The sequence below is a fragment of the Lontra canadensis genome, unplaced genomic scaffold, assembly GCF_010015895.1.
Source record: "Lontra canadensis isolate GAN:19392208 unplaced genomic scaffold, GSC_riverotter_1.0 scaffold37, whole genome shotgun sequence".
Lineage (NCBI taxonomy): Eukaryota > Metazoa > Chordata > Mammalia > Carnivora > Mustelidae > Lontra > Lontra canadensis.
This window is the reverse complement of record NW_022631031.1, coordinates 17,855,309-17,870,673: the sequence shown is the minus strand read 5'-3', so window position 1 is coordinate 17,870,673 and position 15,365 is coordinate 17,855,309. Positions and strand designations below refer to the sequence as shown.

At 36.7% G+C, this 15,365-nt stretch overlaps 1 protein-coding gene and 1 pseudogene across 1 annotated transcript in view; one reads left to right on the top strand and one right to left on the bottom strand.

The window, feature by feature from the left end:
* TRAM1 (translocation associated membrane protein 1) overlaps nt 1-15,365 on the bottom strand; it is a 30,892-nt gene that overhangs the window by 3,002 nt on the left and 12,525 nt on the right. Inside the window, exons 6-10 of the mRNA XM_032869215.1 lie at nt 14,311-14,395; nt 8,442-8,512; nt 8,231-8,335; nt 7,155-7,298; nt 6,648-6,808 (exon numbers count right to left, since the gene is read on the bottom strand). Coding sequence (XP_032725106.1) covers nt 6,648-6,808; nt 7,155-7,298; nt 8,231-8,335; nt 8,442-8,512; nt 14,311-14,395 — 566 coding nt within the window. The remainder of the gene's footprint in view (nt 1-6,647; nt 6,809-7,154; nt 7,299-8,230; nt 8,336-8,441; nt 8,513-14,310; nt 14,396-15,365) is intronic.
* Nucleotides 263-945, top strand: LOC116874521 (annotated as a pseudogene).

Sequence of the window (15,365 nt, the reverse complement as noted above, 5' to 3'; positions counted from 1 at the left end):
ACAGACTATACAAATGGCTGATGTTCTAGGAATGAGGGTAAACTGGAAATAGATCAGCTTTGACAGGACAGAATGATCTACCCATATTCATTCCAGAGCCTCTATAAACTCGACTAAAACCTACACCCATTTTTACATAAAACACCCAGTATTCAATTAAAAAACGAAAAGGCATCCCAGAAAGCAAGACCAAGGTACTAAAAACTGAGAGAAAAAAATATATCAGGAATAGATCTTCACTCTTTTTAGCCAGCACCAAGTGATGGGCGTCTGCTGGGACAACTGGTACAACTTGCAAGACCAGAGGCAAGAGAAAGAAAGCCCTTCCACAAGAAGCAGAAGGATGAGCTGGGATGCTCTGCCCCATACATACAGTTCCAACCTGGGGAGGCAATAAGAAGTACACTGCCTTGAGGCTGGATGTGGGGAACTTCTCCTAGGGCTCTAAGTGTTGGAAGAACCAAACAGGAATTACTGATATTATCTACAAAGTACCCAACAATGAATGAGTAGTCCACACCAAGACCCTGGTGAGGAACAGTACTGTGTTCATTGATAGCATGCCATCCTGACCATGGTATGAGTTCCACTATGTACTACCTCTGGGCTTAAGAAGGGGGCTAAGTTGACTCCTAAGGAGGAAGAGATTTTAAACAAAAAAGAATCAAAGAAAATTCGGAAGAAACATAATGGAAGGAAAAAGCAAGCCACAATTAACAGTTCCATCAGAGCAGGCTTTTTGAGTGCACTGCTTGAAGACCAGGCCAGTGTGGCTGAGCAGAGGGCTATGTGCTAGAGGGCAAGAAGCTGGAGCTCTATTTGAGGAAAATCAAGGTCCAAAAGGTAAATAAATCCTCCTCCCTCCTATCTTCAACTCACGTAAAGAAGGTGTTTACTGTTGAAGAGAAAAAGAAAAGAAAAGAAAAGAAAAAGGTCCTCAGGTGATCCACATCTGGAGTTATCACACAGGGACTCATAAAATGAGTAATAAAAATAAATGAAAAGATGGAGAATTTCACGAGAACTAAATCTTTAATCCTAGAACTGGAAAATACAGTAACTGAAAATACAGACTTAATAAATGAATTTAATAGCAGATCAGGCACAACAGAAGAAATCAGTGAACCAGAAAAAAAAAAAAAAAACTTAGATTGGGGGCGCTTGGGTGGCTCAGTGTGTTAAAGCCTCTGCCTTCGGCTCAGGTCATGATCTCAGGGTCCTGGGATCGAGCCCCGCATCGGGCTCTCTGCTCAGCAGGGAGCCTGCTTCCTCCTCTCTCTCTGCCTACTTGTGATCTCTCTCTCTGTCAAATAAATAAATAAAAATTAAAAAAAAAAAAACTTAGATTAAAACTCAGAAAAAAAGGGATGAAAAATGCAGAAAGCATGGACAGGGTAAAAAGGGTTTAACACATATATTGGAGTTCCAGAAGGAAAGGAGAGAGAGAATGGGGCAGAAGAATATTTGAAGAAATTAGGGTCAAGAATTTTCCAAAAATGATAAAAGAAGTCAAGCCAAGCAAGATTCAGGAAGATCTGTATGACAGAGAACAGGATAAATACAAAGAAAATCATATTCCTAAAAACAAAGACAAAAATTGTCAGATAATTAAATCCAATTATATGCTGCTGACAAGAGATGCAATTTATATTTAAGGACAAAGAAAGGTTTAAAGTAGAAAAATAAAGAAAAAGATGCACCATAACATCTTACCAAAAGAAAGTTGGTGTAGCTATAGTAAATACAGACATTTACTAGAAATGAAGACAGACATTCAGTAAGAGGACAAATTCAACAGGAATTTATAATAACCCTAAATTTTGATGTACTTATAAAAGTCTTCAAAATATTTAAAGCAAAAGCTGATAAGCTACAAGGAAAAGGTCAGTATCTCCTGCAATAACTGACTGAACAAATAGAACTCCCTCTACCAAATCAGTAAAGATATAAAAGATTGAAAAATACAACTAAAAAATCTGACCTGATATACAACTAATAACCAAGAAATTCAGAAAACACATTCTTTTGAAGTCCAAATGGAACATTTACCAAAACTGAACACATGCTGAGCCATAATGAAAGTCTCAACAAATTCCAAAGAACTGAAATCATTCAGAATATGTTCTTTAGCCGTAACAGAATTAAGCTAGAAATCAGTAACAAAAAGAAAACTAGAAAATGCCCACGTAGTTGTAAATTAAACAATGTATTAATAAATGATCTATGTGTAGATCAAAGAACAAATCAGATTGGAATTATAATATCCTAGAGTGAATGATAATGAAAAAGATATCAAAATTTGTGAAATTCAATTAAAGCACTGCTGGAAGGGAAAGCTTGCCTTTAATTGCAAGTAATTCACGAGATGGGCAGAAAATCAATGATGTAAAGATCCATCTCAAGAAGGTAAACCACAAATAACAAAATAACAAATCAAGCCCAAAGAACCACGAACAGAAATCAATGATATGACTAAGAAAATCAACAAAAAAGCCCACAAATGTTAGTTTTTGGCTAATGGGGGTGGGGGAGAGAAGGGCATAAATTACTAACAGAGGAAGTAAAAAATACTACTATTCTACACAAATTAATAAAAGGATATTATGAATAATTTCATTGATACATTTGCCAAGTTAGATGAAATGAAAATTCTTGAGAAATACAATTTTCCAAAAGAGACACAATAAGGAATAAAAACCTAAATAATCCTATTATCTATTAAAGAATGTAAATCTATAGGTAAATAGCCTCCTCCAGAGAAGATTCTAGGTTAGATGGCCTCACTGGTAGATTCTTCCAAGCATTTAAGTAAAAAAGAATGCTGACTTCACACAAAGGATAAAACTGCCCAATACTTATTTATAAAGCTATCATAACCCTAACACCAAGATGTGCTAAGAACATTACAAAAACAAAACCAGGCTAATTAGAGGCCAATCTTTTATATGAACACAGGTACAAAAATCCTAACAAATATACTGAAAACACAAATCTACTAAAAGCTATGTATTATCATCATCAACTTGAATTTAAGCTAGAAATGTAAGACTGGTTTTACATTTGAAAATAAACACATTACTAAAAATTACACATCAACATCCTTTATGAATATAGATATAAAAATGCTCAATAAAATACTAACAAACCAAATCAAACAATATCTAAAGAGGATTATATACCATAACCAAATGAGATTCATTCCAGGAATGCACTGTTGGGTTAACATTCAAAAACCAATTAATAGTAATACATGATATCAATAAAATGAAGAACAAAAACCATTTGATGATTTCAGTAGATGCAGAAAAAGCAAGTGACAAAATCTAACATCCTTTCATGATAAAAATACTAATAAATTAGAAATAGAAGGGAACCTCCTTAGGCTGATAAAAAGGCATTTGGGGGCAACCCACAGGCAACATCATATGTAATGGTAAAAGACTACACACTTTCCTGATAATATCAGGAACAAGATGAGGATGTCTGTTCTCTCTACTTCCACTCAACATTGTTTTGGAGGTTCTAGCCAGGACTGTTTGGCAAGAAAATGAAATAAAAATCATCCAGATTAGACAGGAAGAAGTAAAACTATTTCCACCTGCAGATGACAGAGTCCTGCATACTGAAAATGTAAAAGAATCCACACAAAAACTCTACTACTAAATAATAATCCTAAGAAGTTCAGGGGCACCTGGGTGGCTCAGTTGGTTAAGTGACCACCTTCGGCTCAGGTCATGGTCCTGGAGTCCCAGGATCTACCCTCATTAGGCTCCCTGCTGAGCAGGGAGTCTGCTTCTTCCTCTGACCTTCCCCCTCTCATGAGCTCTCTCTCAAATAAATAAAAAAAAAATCTTAGAAAAAATTCCTAAAAAGTTCAGTGATATTGCAGGATAAAAGATCAATATGGAAAAATCAATTATATTTCTATATATTGGCAATAAACATCCAAAAATGAAAATAAGAAGACAATTCTATTTACAATATCACCAAAAAGAATAAAATACTTAGGAATAAAAAGAAGATTTATACAATGATAACTACAAAATTTAACTGAAAGAAATGAAGGAAGACCCAAATAAATGGAAAGACATCCATGTTCCTATTTTTCAAGGAAATCGACAAATTCAAAGTAATCCATATCAAAAGCCCAGCTGGCTTTTGCAGAAATTGACAAGCTGATCCTAAAATTCATACGGAAGTGCAGAGGACCCAGAATAACCAAATCATGAAAAAGAACAAAATGGAAGACTCACATTTCCTGATTTCAAAATGAACTAGAAAGCAACATTAATCAAGACAGGGTGCTACTGGCATAAGAAGAGGCATATAGATCTACGGAACAGAATTGAGAATCCAAAAATAAATTCCTACATTTTGATCAACTGATTTCCTCTCCCGACTGAAAATAAGTTATTTATTCTGCCCTGTAAGTACTTGATCAACTGATTTTCAACAAGGATATCAGGACAACTCAATAGAGAAAGATTAGTCTTTTCAACAAATGCTGCAGGGGACAAAAGAATATCCTATGTAAGAACAATGAATGTCAGGGTGCCTTGGTGGCTCAGTGGGTTAAAGCCTCTACCTTCGGCTCAGGTCATGATCCCAGGGTCCTGGGATCCAGCCCCGAATCAGGCTCTCTGCTCAGCGGGGAGCCTGCTTCCTCCTCTCTCTCTCTGCCTACTTGTGATCTCTGTCTGTCAAATAAATAAGGGATGCCTGGGTGGCTCAGTTGGTTAAGCAGCTGCCTTCGGCTCAGGTCATGATCCCAGCGTCCTGGGATCGAGTCCCACATCGGGCTCCTTGCTCGTCAGGGAGCCTGCTTCTCCCTCTGCCTCTACCTGCCATTCTGTCTGCCTGTGCTCGCTCTCTCTCCCTCTCTCTGACAAATAAATAAATAAAATCTTAAAAAATAAATAAATAAATAAATAAAAATCTTAAAAAAAAAAAATAAAATGTTTAAAAAAAAAAAAAGAACAATGAATGTCAAATGGTGCAACCACTGTGGAAATCAGTTTATTGGTTCCCCTGCAAATGTTAAATATTCAATTACCATTTGTCTTAGCCATTCCATTCCTAGGTATATACCCAAGAGAGCAAAAACAGGTGTTCAAACAAAAACTGGTACATAAATGTTTACAGCAGCATTATTCAATTAGCTAAAAAGTGCAAACAACCCAAATGCCCATCAACTAGTAAGTGGATAAACATAATCTGGTATACCTGCACAATGGACTTGTATTTGGCCATGAAAAGGAATAAAGTATTGGTATTTGCTACAACATATATGAACCTTAAGTGCAAGCTAAGTGAAAGAAACCAGCTGCAGAAGATCACAATTTATACGATTCCATTTATATGAAATGTCCAGAAAAGGCAATCCACAGAGACAGAAAATAGGTAAGTGGGTGCCAGAGGCAAGAGGAAGGAAGGGATAGGAAAAGACTGTTAGTGGGCATGCGGTTTCTTTTTGGGGAGATAAAAATGTTCTGGAATTAGTGGTTCACACGCTTTGTGAATATACTTAAAAACCACTGAAACATATACTTTAAAGGGTGAACCCTATGGTATGTGATTTACTAGATCCCCACAAAATGGTCATTAAATAAATATCACTGAAAAAAGTTAAAAATAATCTAGGCAAATGGAAGTATATACCATATTCACAGGCTGAAGTGTTCATTTCTCCCTAAAATGATCTACAGATTCAATGTAATTCTAATCCAATATCCCAGGAAGAGTTTCCTTGGCAGGGCGGAGGGCAGAGGAGTGGAAACTGACCAAGATGTACTAAAATTTATGTGAAATGCAAAGGCCCAAGAGTTGCTGAGACAAGCCTGAATAGGACAGGGCTGGAGGGCATAACTATCAAATATGAAGACTTCTAAGGAGCAAACCAGAGTTGATGCATCTTTAAAACTGGAACTCCTCTATGTTACAGTTCCAAGTATAACACCAAATACTAGTTGAAAAAATTATTGCAATGTCAATGCATTTTCAATCAAAAGCCAGAAGGATCAAGCAATCAAAAGTTATAGAAAAAGCTGTTCTACTCGGAACTAAAGGCAGATGGGAGGGGCTGTAAAGAGGTTTTTCTTTTCTTTTTTTTAAAATATGAGTAAGATGATTGAAAGCACAAACTACCACTTGCTGGGTTAATTATTCACTCCTAACATGGCCCATTTACACGGGTCTAGTGGAAAACCTGGGAGAAGAGAAATTTAGTAGACAGCTTTTGGGAAATAACTGACCCTAGGGAATCAACAAATTGTCGAATGGGTAAGTTTTACTTTATTTCTGATTTTGCTAAAACAGAATCAAATTTTCTTTGTAAGATTTAGGGAATGCTTGAGTGGCTTAGTCAGTTGAGTGGCTCAGTCAGTTGACCTGACTCTTGGTTTCAGGTCAGGTCATGATCTCAGGGTTATGAGACTGAGCCCTGCGTTGGGCTCTGCGCTCAGAACAGCATCTGCTTGTCCCTCTCCCTCCCCCTCTGCTCCCTCCCCTGCTCCTGTGCACAGCGCTCTCTTGCTCTCTCAAATGAAAAAAAAATTTTTTTAAAATCTTAAGTTTAGAATAAGACCCCACAACATTAAAAAAAAAAAAGTTTTCTAATTCAGCTTTTCCACGGCTTACTGAATACAAACCTGTTCCTTTTCTAGAAGACCTGCCTTTAGTCACTGTTGGTTTCTTCTTCACAGCTGGTGCCTGAAAAGCAGAATGTTCCCTCCACCTCCGAAGCTGAAAATTAATGAACTTCCACATCATGAATGCTTGGGTAATGCAAATGGATGCCAGGACAGCAATTCTGAGAATATTAAGGTTAATAAACAAAACATTAGAGTATATCAAAGCAATGGCCACTGAATGCAAGTATTCTGTCTTGCACTGACAGGATTAACTTGGTGCTAAATTCCCAGTGGTGACAAGATGATGCTAATAAATAATTATCCCATTAATAGTTAATCTTTAAATTCAAAGAAATCCCTTAGCATTTCAATTAAAACATATGAGACTGCAGGAGGTTTGAAGTCACATGAGTATGTTCCCCCCTGAATCTGTCTCTTCATTTTTTTAAGATGATCTACATCATAAATGGATAATATATCCTATATAGCAGTACAAAGTAAGAAAAATGTTAAAATGGGCTGTACCTTACGGCTAACACATTGAAGTTCCCAGCACTGAAATCCAATTTCTGATTCTCTGCTCTTGCAAGGCCAAAGCCAACCGTGAGTACAGAAAGAATTAAAGTCAGCAGTCTTCCCAAAACAAATAGAACTGCCCACAGAGAAAACCTGTAAGAAAATGTCTTAAGTCAAACTCATAAAATTGAAAGATAGGAATAGATTCTAATAAAAGTCAGATTCCTACTAAGCAAAAGCATATTAAAACAATGTGCTATGGTGAGTACTGTGAAGTGTGTACGCCTGATGATTCAAGACCTGTACCCTCGGGGCAAGTAATACATTATATGTTAATAGAAATAATAAAAAAACAACATTTCTTATTGTTCTGCAAAAAAGGATTCTGAAGTAAAATGTTTGGGATCTGCTATATATTATACCACACTTTTGTTGGAGATATATAACACAGGAGCTTTTAGATTCTAGAAGTCCAATAAAGAAATAATTGACTCTTCGTTTAGCTGATCTCCTTTTTAAAAATGTAACTATTATTAATGACTACTGGTACACAGAAAACTTCTGAAAAATGCTGGACAAAACAAAAGTTGCTCTGTTAACAAACAGGACACCTAATTCCCACTTAATAGGCCTAGTTTTACTTTCTTTTTTTAACAAGTCATACTGTTCCAATTCTGTTTTCAGTCCAATTTTCCATCGAAATATTTTAGTATCTTTTTGGCTATATAGTTTTTTTTTTTTTTTTAGGCTATATAATCTTATATTTCATTTTCTTCTTTCCTATTCCTATTATCACTTCCCCATTACTCTTCCTCCATAAGAAAAACATGCATTAAACCAAAGGGCAATTATAACAGAAAACTAAACCCCCAAAACCTTCAAAATTTTAAGTTCCAATATAACATCTCTCCAGCAAAGATGAGACTCCCATTTTAGAGAATAAAATGCCAACCTGAATTGTAAAGTTGTTTTATTTTATTTTAAGCTACTACTAACAGCTTACAGAGTGATATAATTGCCCCCAGCAAGGACCTTGGCAGACTTGACTTTAATTACACAAGAAATAGAATGGCTAAACAACTTACCCTTTCTGATACTTTTCGTCACTAAAATAAAACAGGCGGGAAATGTGGAAAAGAAATTCAACAAAATAATGTAGCACCAGAAGAACAAGTCCTAGATGATTCAAGCTGTTAAAAGGACAAATTTAAAATGTAAAGATGCATTATCAGTTAAAACAGACTAACCCACTATCTACCCAGTCCATTTACAAATCCAAGCAAAACCCCAACTTACTTTAAAAGATAAGCTCCGGCAATGTGAAAGAGGTAAAGACCAATGTAGACAAGCTGACGAGGAATATCTTCCTGTAAATAGAGATGCACAATAGATTAAACACGCTGAACCATTTTTGTGTACAGCATATTACACTGTTTCATGAAAATTTTTATTACAGATATCACACACACATACACACTAAATTATGATGTAAAATCTAGCTTTTCATCTTGAGTTGTCACAAATATTTATAAAAACTGACAGTGTTAAACTCAACAAACACTTGTTAATTTATGAAATGCATACACATCTCATTTCTACTTTGTTTTTTGCTGTTTCCATGTATATATGGAACGTAGTCATAGTAGTGTGACTTATATACAGTATCAGGCTATATTAAGCCTGGTTAGTACTATTGTTGTACTACGGCTGCTAACTGTAATTTTTTTAAATGGAGGATTGATGTTAAGTGAACTGAACTGTATTCCTCTGGAACCTCACTAAACTCATCTCTGGCATCTAGTACAGTTGAGCGCAGGCCTTTATTGGCCCTCTACTACTTCTTCTACATTTCAGTAGAGTTACTTCCCCAAATCTCTAGATAAAGAGTAGAGATTTTACAACTGTGGTTTTGAAATTGAAAACTCTTCTCTAGTAAGAATGGTACAAAGATCAAGTGTTAAAAAGGGAGAACATAAGACAAATAGTACCATATATACTACTATGTTTTGAGACTCTTGGGGAAAAAAAACCCAAGATATGATATCAAGTTTACAGTGGTTCTTCCAATTGAAGAAAGAAGGATCTCTGAAAATAAGCTGTCTTAATTTTTAAACTTCCAATGAAATATTTCTCCTTACAAGAGAGAGGGAGGGGCGCCCTGAGGTGGCTCAGTCAGTTAAGCGTCTGCCTTCAGCTCAGGTCATGATCTTGGGGTCCTGGGATCAAGCCCCACATCAAGCTCACTGCTCTGTTGGGAGTCTGCTTCTCCCTCTTCCTCTGCCCCTCCCCCCAGCTCATGCTCTCTCAACTAAAAAATCTTAAAAAAAAAAAAGAGAGAGAGAGAGAATGAGAGAACAGTGTCAAGACTAATATGCTGAAGTTCAACACAAGGGGACCTTTTTCTGGTCTTAAAATGATTTCAGAACAGCTCACCTGCAACACTATAAATCCTATTTCACATGCTATGAATACAGGTGTCACTGTATATACGTGATAGACATTTTTTAAAAGATTTTATTTATTTATTTGATACAGAGAGAGAGATCACAAGTAGGCAGAGAGGCAGACAGAGAGAGAGGGAGGGAAGCAGGCTCCCCACTGAGCAGAGAGCCCGATGCGGGGCTTGATGCCAAGACCCTAAGATCATGACCTGAGCTGAAGGCAGAGGCTTAACCCACTGAGCCACCCAGGTGCCCCCGTGATACACATTTCCCAAAATGTGGTGTTTTACCACTGGCAACGTACAACGTGATTGTAGATAGTATACAACAAAACACTTTTAACTATAATTTTAAATAAAATATTTTAAATTAAAGCAAGTGGCATGTGACTTGGTATGGGAAATACTGCCATATTCTTCAGATGTGTTAATCTATGCTCCAAATTTCTGAGAAGAAAAGGGACTAAGGGGACTCCTGATACTTACAACAAAAGCTTTACAAGTTTTTTAATTGCTGATTGATCACTAAACTCATTTTATAAAACTTGTCTAAGTCAGTGTAGCTAATTTGCTGAAATAACTGCTGGAAAAACTATTTTAAAGAATATAACTTCTGGGGTGCCTGGGTGGCTCAGTCGTTAAGCAGCTGCCTTCAGCTCAGGTTATGATCCTAGGGTCCTGGGACTGAGCACCACATCAGGCTCCATGCTTAGTGCAGTCTGCTTGTCCCTCTCCCTCCCCCTGCTTATGCACTCTCTTTCTCTCTCAGATAAATAAATAAAATCTTAAAAAAAAAAACCCTTCATCAAAGTCTCCCTATTCTTTTTTTTTTTTAGATTTTTATTTATTTAGTTGACAGAGACACAGCGAGAGAGGGAACACAAGCAGGGGGAGTGTGAGAGGGAGAAGCAGGCTCTCCACTGAGCAGGGAGCCCGATGTAGGGCTCGATCCCAGGACCTTGGGATCAGGACCTGAGCCAAAGGCAGACAATCAACGACTGAGCCACCCAGGTGCCCCCAAAGTCTCCTTATTCTTAATGTTAATGTTTAAATAATTAACATAAGAATGAAATCATGGAATGATGATTTAAAATTCTAATTGTCTCACTTTTCATAAAAAAATCTAGTAAATATAGTACATTAAATCAAAACAAGTTCTAAAATTATAAATAACTTCAAGTGACATTTTCAGTTGTTACCACATCTTTTTATTAAAAAGATCAGCCATATACTTTAGTAAATTTCTGTTCTTTTTTTTTTTAAGATTTTATTTATTTATTTGACAGGGAGAGAGATCACAGTAGGCAGAGAGGCAGGCAGAGAGAGAAGGGGAAGCAGGCTCCCTGCTGAGCAGAGAGCCCGATGCAGGTTTCAATCCCAGGACCCTGAGATCATGACCTAAGCTGAAGGCAGAGGCTTAACCCACTGAGCCACAAAGGTGCCCTAGTAAATTTCTATTCTTATAAAAAAAAAGTTTTAACTACACTGTACTAAAAAACTTGACTTTAGGGGGCACCTGGGTGGCTCAGTGGGTTAAAGCCTCTGCCTTCGACTCAGGTCATGGTCCCAGGGTCCTGGGATGGATCCCCACATCGGGCTCTCTGCTCAGCAGGGAGCCTGCTTCCTCCTCTCTCTCTCTGCCTACTTGTGATCTCTATCTGTCAAATAAATAAATAAAATCTTAAAAAAAAAAAAACCTTGACTTTAAACTGAATATCATAAATATGCCCACATATAAGGCAAAGATTTCCTCCTAAACCACAGATGGAGCCATCTCATGTTTAAAACTTTTCAAAACTCTTATGAAATAGGGATCTATATTGATTATTTTGAATAAGAAATACATGTTTGGGTAAGATACACAGCCTTAAAAACCTTAATCAATGTGATTTCCAAGTGTTTATAGATGGCCTTGCAGAGGAATCAGTAGAGGGATGATGATGTACTCTGGACAAACTGAAAGGGTTCAAAAAGTGGCTCTAGTGATGAATGACAGATATGAACAACAAAGCTGCATGTGCAGAGTGTGAATATACCTTCCATGAAGTGGGGAGGGGAAAAAGCATTATTTCTAATTTAAAATACTCATAGGATATGCAAATATTTACATGTGTATATAATTAAACTAAATAAACTGAATATGAGAAATAAAACATCTGGCTATTTCACTGAGACTTCCCCAAAATGCCACATATTCAAGTTGGGTAAGAAATTACATTGTGAATCTTCTTATGGGCAAAATGGAATAATGTTTATATTTAGGCATACATATTATATGTATTTAAAATATTCTCCTTAAAAGAAACTGAGTTATTTGTGACTAACACACCTCTTGAACTGCTACTAACAGTAGTGTTCCTTTCTTTCTTTCTTCATTTCTCTGTAGGATCAGTTCAAAAACAATCACTGTACTAGTTTCTTCCAGTAAAGTGTTCTTCCAAAAATAATTTTCATAGAGTAAATTTTAAGAAACTGTTTAACACATATGCAGCTGTTACTTTCAAATTATGTTAATTACTTGAAACAGTTACTTTCGACTGTCATATGTAGGTGTTAAAAATAGTTTCAGTTAAGTTCTAAGTTATGCAAATTATTCCATAAAAATTAGATTGCATTTCTGGAGAAATGCCATCTGGCAGGAATTGATAAAGAAAGGAAAACTCTGAAAACTAAAATGAGCAATTACTTTGAAATGTCCTTCCTTATTTACATGGTCAATGACTAAGAGACATACAGATTAATAATGGAGCCTAGAGGTATTATGTCTATGGGTATACAAGTCTGGACATGGAGAAAGCTTTAAATATTTGAGCCACAGTAGTAAGATATTAAGAAACAATGAGGGCGCCTGGGTGGCTCAGTGGGTTAAGCCGCTGCCTTCGGCTCAGGTCATGATCTCAGGGTCCTGGGATCGAGTCCCGCATCGGGCTCTCTGCTCAGCAGGGAGCCTGCTTCCCTCTCTCTCTCTCTCTCTGCCTGCCTCTCCATCTACTTGTGATCTCTCTCTGTCAAATAAATAAATAAAATCTTTAAAAAAAAAAAAAAAAAGAAACAATGATGTTCTCAGCAACATTGCCCGACAGAACTTTGTGCAATGATGGAAATGCTATCTCTGCTATCCAAAATGGTAGGCAGTATGGCCACATGTGGCTAAATGAGTACTTGCAGTAGGACTAAGTGTGACTAAGAAAGTACATTTTGTTTTTAATTATAATTACTTTAAATGTGGCTAGTGGATTCTGTTTTGGGCAGTGCAGCTCAAGGACTTTTGTGGTTCACACTAGGTGCTTACTGAATATGGAAGGACTTCTGGAAACTGTGAGCTTAAGGATCTTATCTTAACACCCTCCTAAGCCAAAGGTTTTATCATCCTAATCCTTATAATCAACTTAACTAGAAAAAACACTCCACTTGAAAAAGAAATCAACATAAAAAGAACTTTCAAGCCATAGTAAATGAACTCTAGTTGGTGCTGTTTTCTAATCATAGCAGACAGCATCAGTGATGACAGATGCACAGGACACAAAAACCATAGACACAACGCAGTAATAAATTAGGTAGCTATACTTTGGATTAACTATTTGCAGTACATATACAAGTAAGTGTGGCTTTGGGGAAGTCAGAAAGGAAATGATCATGTTACACTTCTATCCTGAAAAGTAAGGGAGCTTTAAATGTGGACACATGTAAATATATATTCAACAAAAAGAGAGCATAAGGAACCCCCACATAGCTCTATCCAGCTTCAATAGTTGTGAACTCAGGAATAAACTTGTTTTGTCCATACTCCTGTATAAGGATTTTAAAAATAATCTCTCCCCCAAAAAGGGAGTAACAGTGTGTGATTAATTTAACAGTATTCCCAGAAAAAGATGTGCTGGGATCATAAAATTAGAGAGTATCAGTGTGAATGAAGCCTAAGGAGAGCACAGAGGAAAAGAGAGCAGGGAGGAGGTGGTACAAACCAGAGAAACCACTGCAGAGCACAGGTGACCTGCTGTATTTAGTTTCAAGCAACAGGGAGGTGGTAAAGGTTTGAGAGAAGAAAGAGTTGAAGAAAGAAACTAAAGTGTGCTCAGCAGTATCACAGAGTCTGACCTGAGAAGTACTGAGCGTAAAACGGAAAGACGGATATTATACTGCTCCAGTTGTTATTTGTTCAAACAAACAAACAAACAAACATTTTTCTCACATGCTAAAAAGAATGCTCCACCCATTTCAGGAAAAGCTTCACTGCTGAGTATTTAACTATGGCTTACTTTATTTAATATTGAATTTTTTTTTACTGGGCCTTAACACATAGAACTGTTAGCTGCAGAATAATCTGATTAATCCTTTTGTCTCATTTGTGAAACTCCTAAGAATATCAATAACATACAACTAATATTACATTATTTGTAATACTAATATTACAGATTTCAAAATTTGTTTAAATTTTATTTTAAAATTACCACTAATACAATTTTAAGACAAGTGATTAGCATGTCAAATATAAAAGATTCCACTCTAAGTTAAAATATGACCAAAGATTTTTCCCAAGAAATATGTGAGGATATTTATTCTTTGTGGAAAGAGGGGCGGTGGGAGAATAAGTGGGGAAGAGCTGAGGTGGGAAAGAAAAATCAAGGTTAGAAACATGAGAAAATGTCCCAATTTTAGAGTGACTTTTCAAAAAAAGGAAAAAAACGACAAGACAACTTGTAAAAATACAAAATCCCAGCTTACTTTTTTGGTTTTCTGGAAGTAGAGTTCAGGAAAAGCATGAAACCAGTAAGCCAACTGGGCTATGTAGAAAAACTTCATTTGAAATCTGCAAAGAAAGCAAAAAAATACCTTTTAAAGCTCCTTATTTTTAAAGAATAAAGTAAAAACAAATGTGGGAAATCAGGATGTACAAAGTAGCTACCTTTGTGTTATCATTTCAGGTCTCCCGGCAGTACTCTGCTCCCCTTTAACAACTCCCCAGCAGCCACCTCCCTGTCTCCCTAGAATATTCTCAGCACCAGTTGATTCCTCTAGATTAAACAACAGATGCAAAGACATTATCTGCAGAACCCTGATGACCTGCATGCTAGCGGGGAGGAACGAGACGCCCTAGTCTATTAGTAAATTAATACTGATTTGTCATGCTAGCTACCAAAGACATAAGGAGCATGACTTTGAGGTGAGGGAATCACCTTACAAACCTTTAAGGTTTCACCAGGAGGAAAGCAGGAAGGGCAAAAAGATGGACACAAAGGTGAAGGTGCCTAGAAGAACAATCACCTGAAAATGGTATAATCACAACTGCAAACATCCCCTGACTTTTTTCTTAGGGAAATAAGGTAACTCTACTTGGTTGGAACACTGAGAGAGCTCCCAAATAAATGGAGGAAAACCAGGATCAGAAAGAGAAATACAGCATGGAATGTTCCCCAGGAGACTGAGCTCATCAGCCTAGAATCAATAGTCTCTGGAATTATATCCCTCCAGTCCTCCTGCGTTCTCTTTGTTCTCCCTTCTCCTCCTCCTCTAGACTTCTAAAACTGAAAACCAAAATCCAATTGGAAATAAATTTTGCGGAGGGGGGGGGAGAGGAGAGATAGTCCTATATAAATATGATGTTTATTGCATAAAAGCTCACTGAATTAATATCTTTTGAAAAAGGCAGAATGACTCAGCAGCATGGGTATTATTGTTGGACTTAAAAACAAAGGTATGCATGGTCATGTTATTCCCTTTGTACTTTTTTCTCCAATTCTCACATCACAGTGCATTTATTGAATGTTGTCTAGGTGACA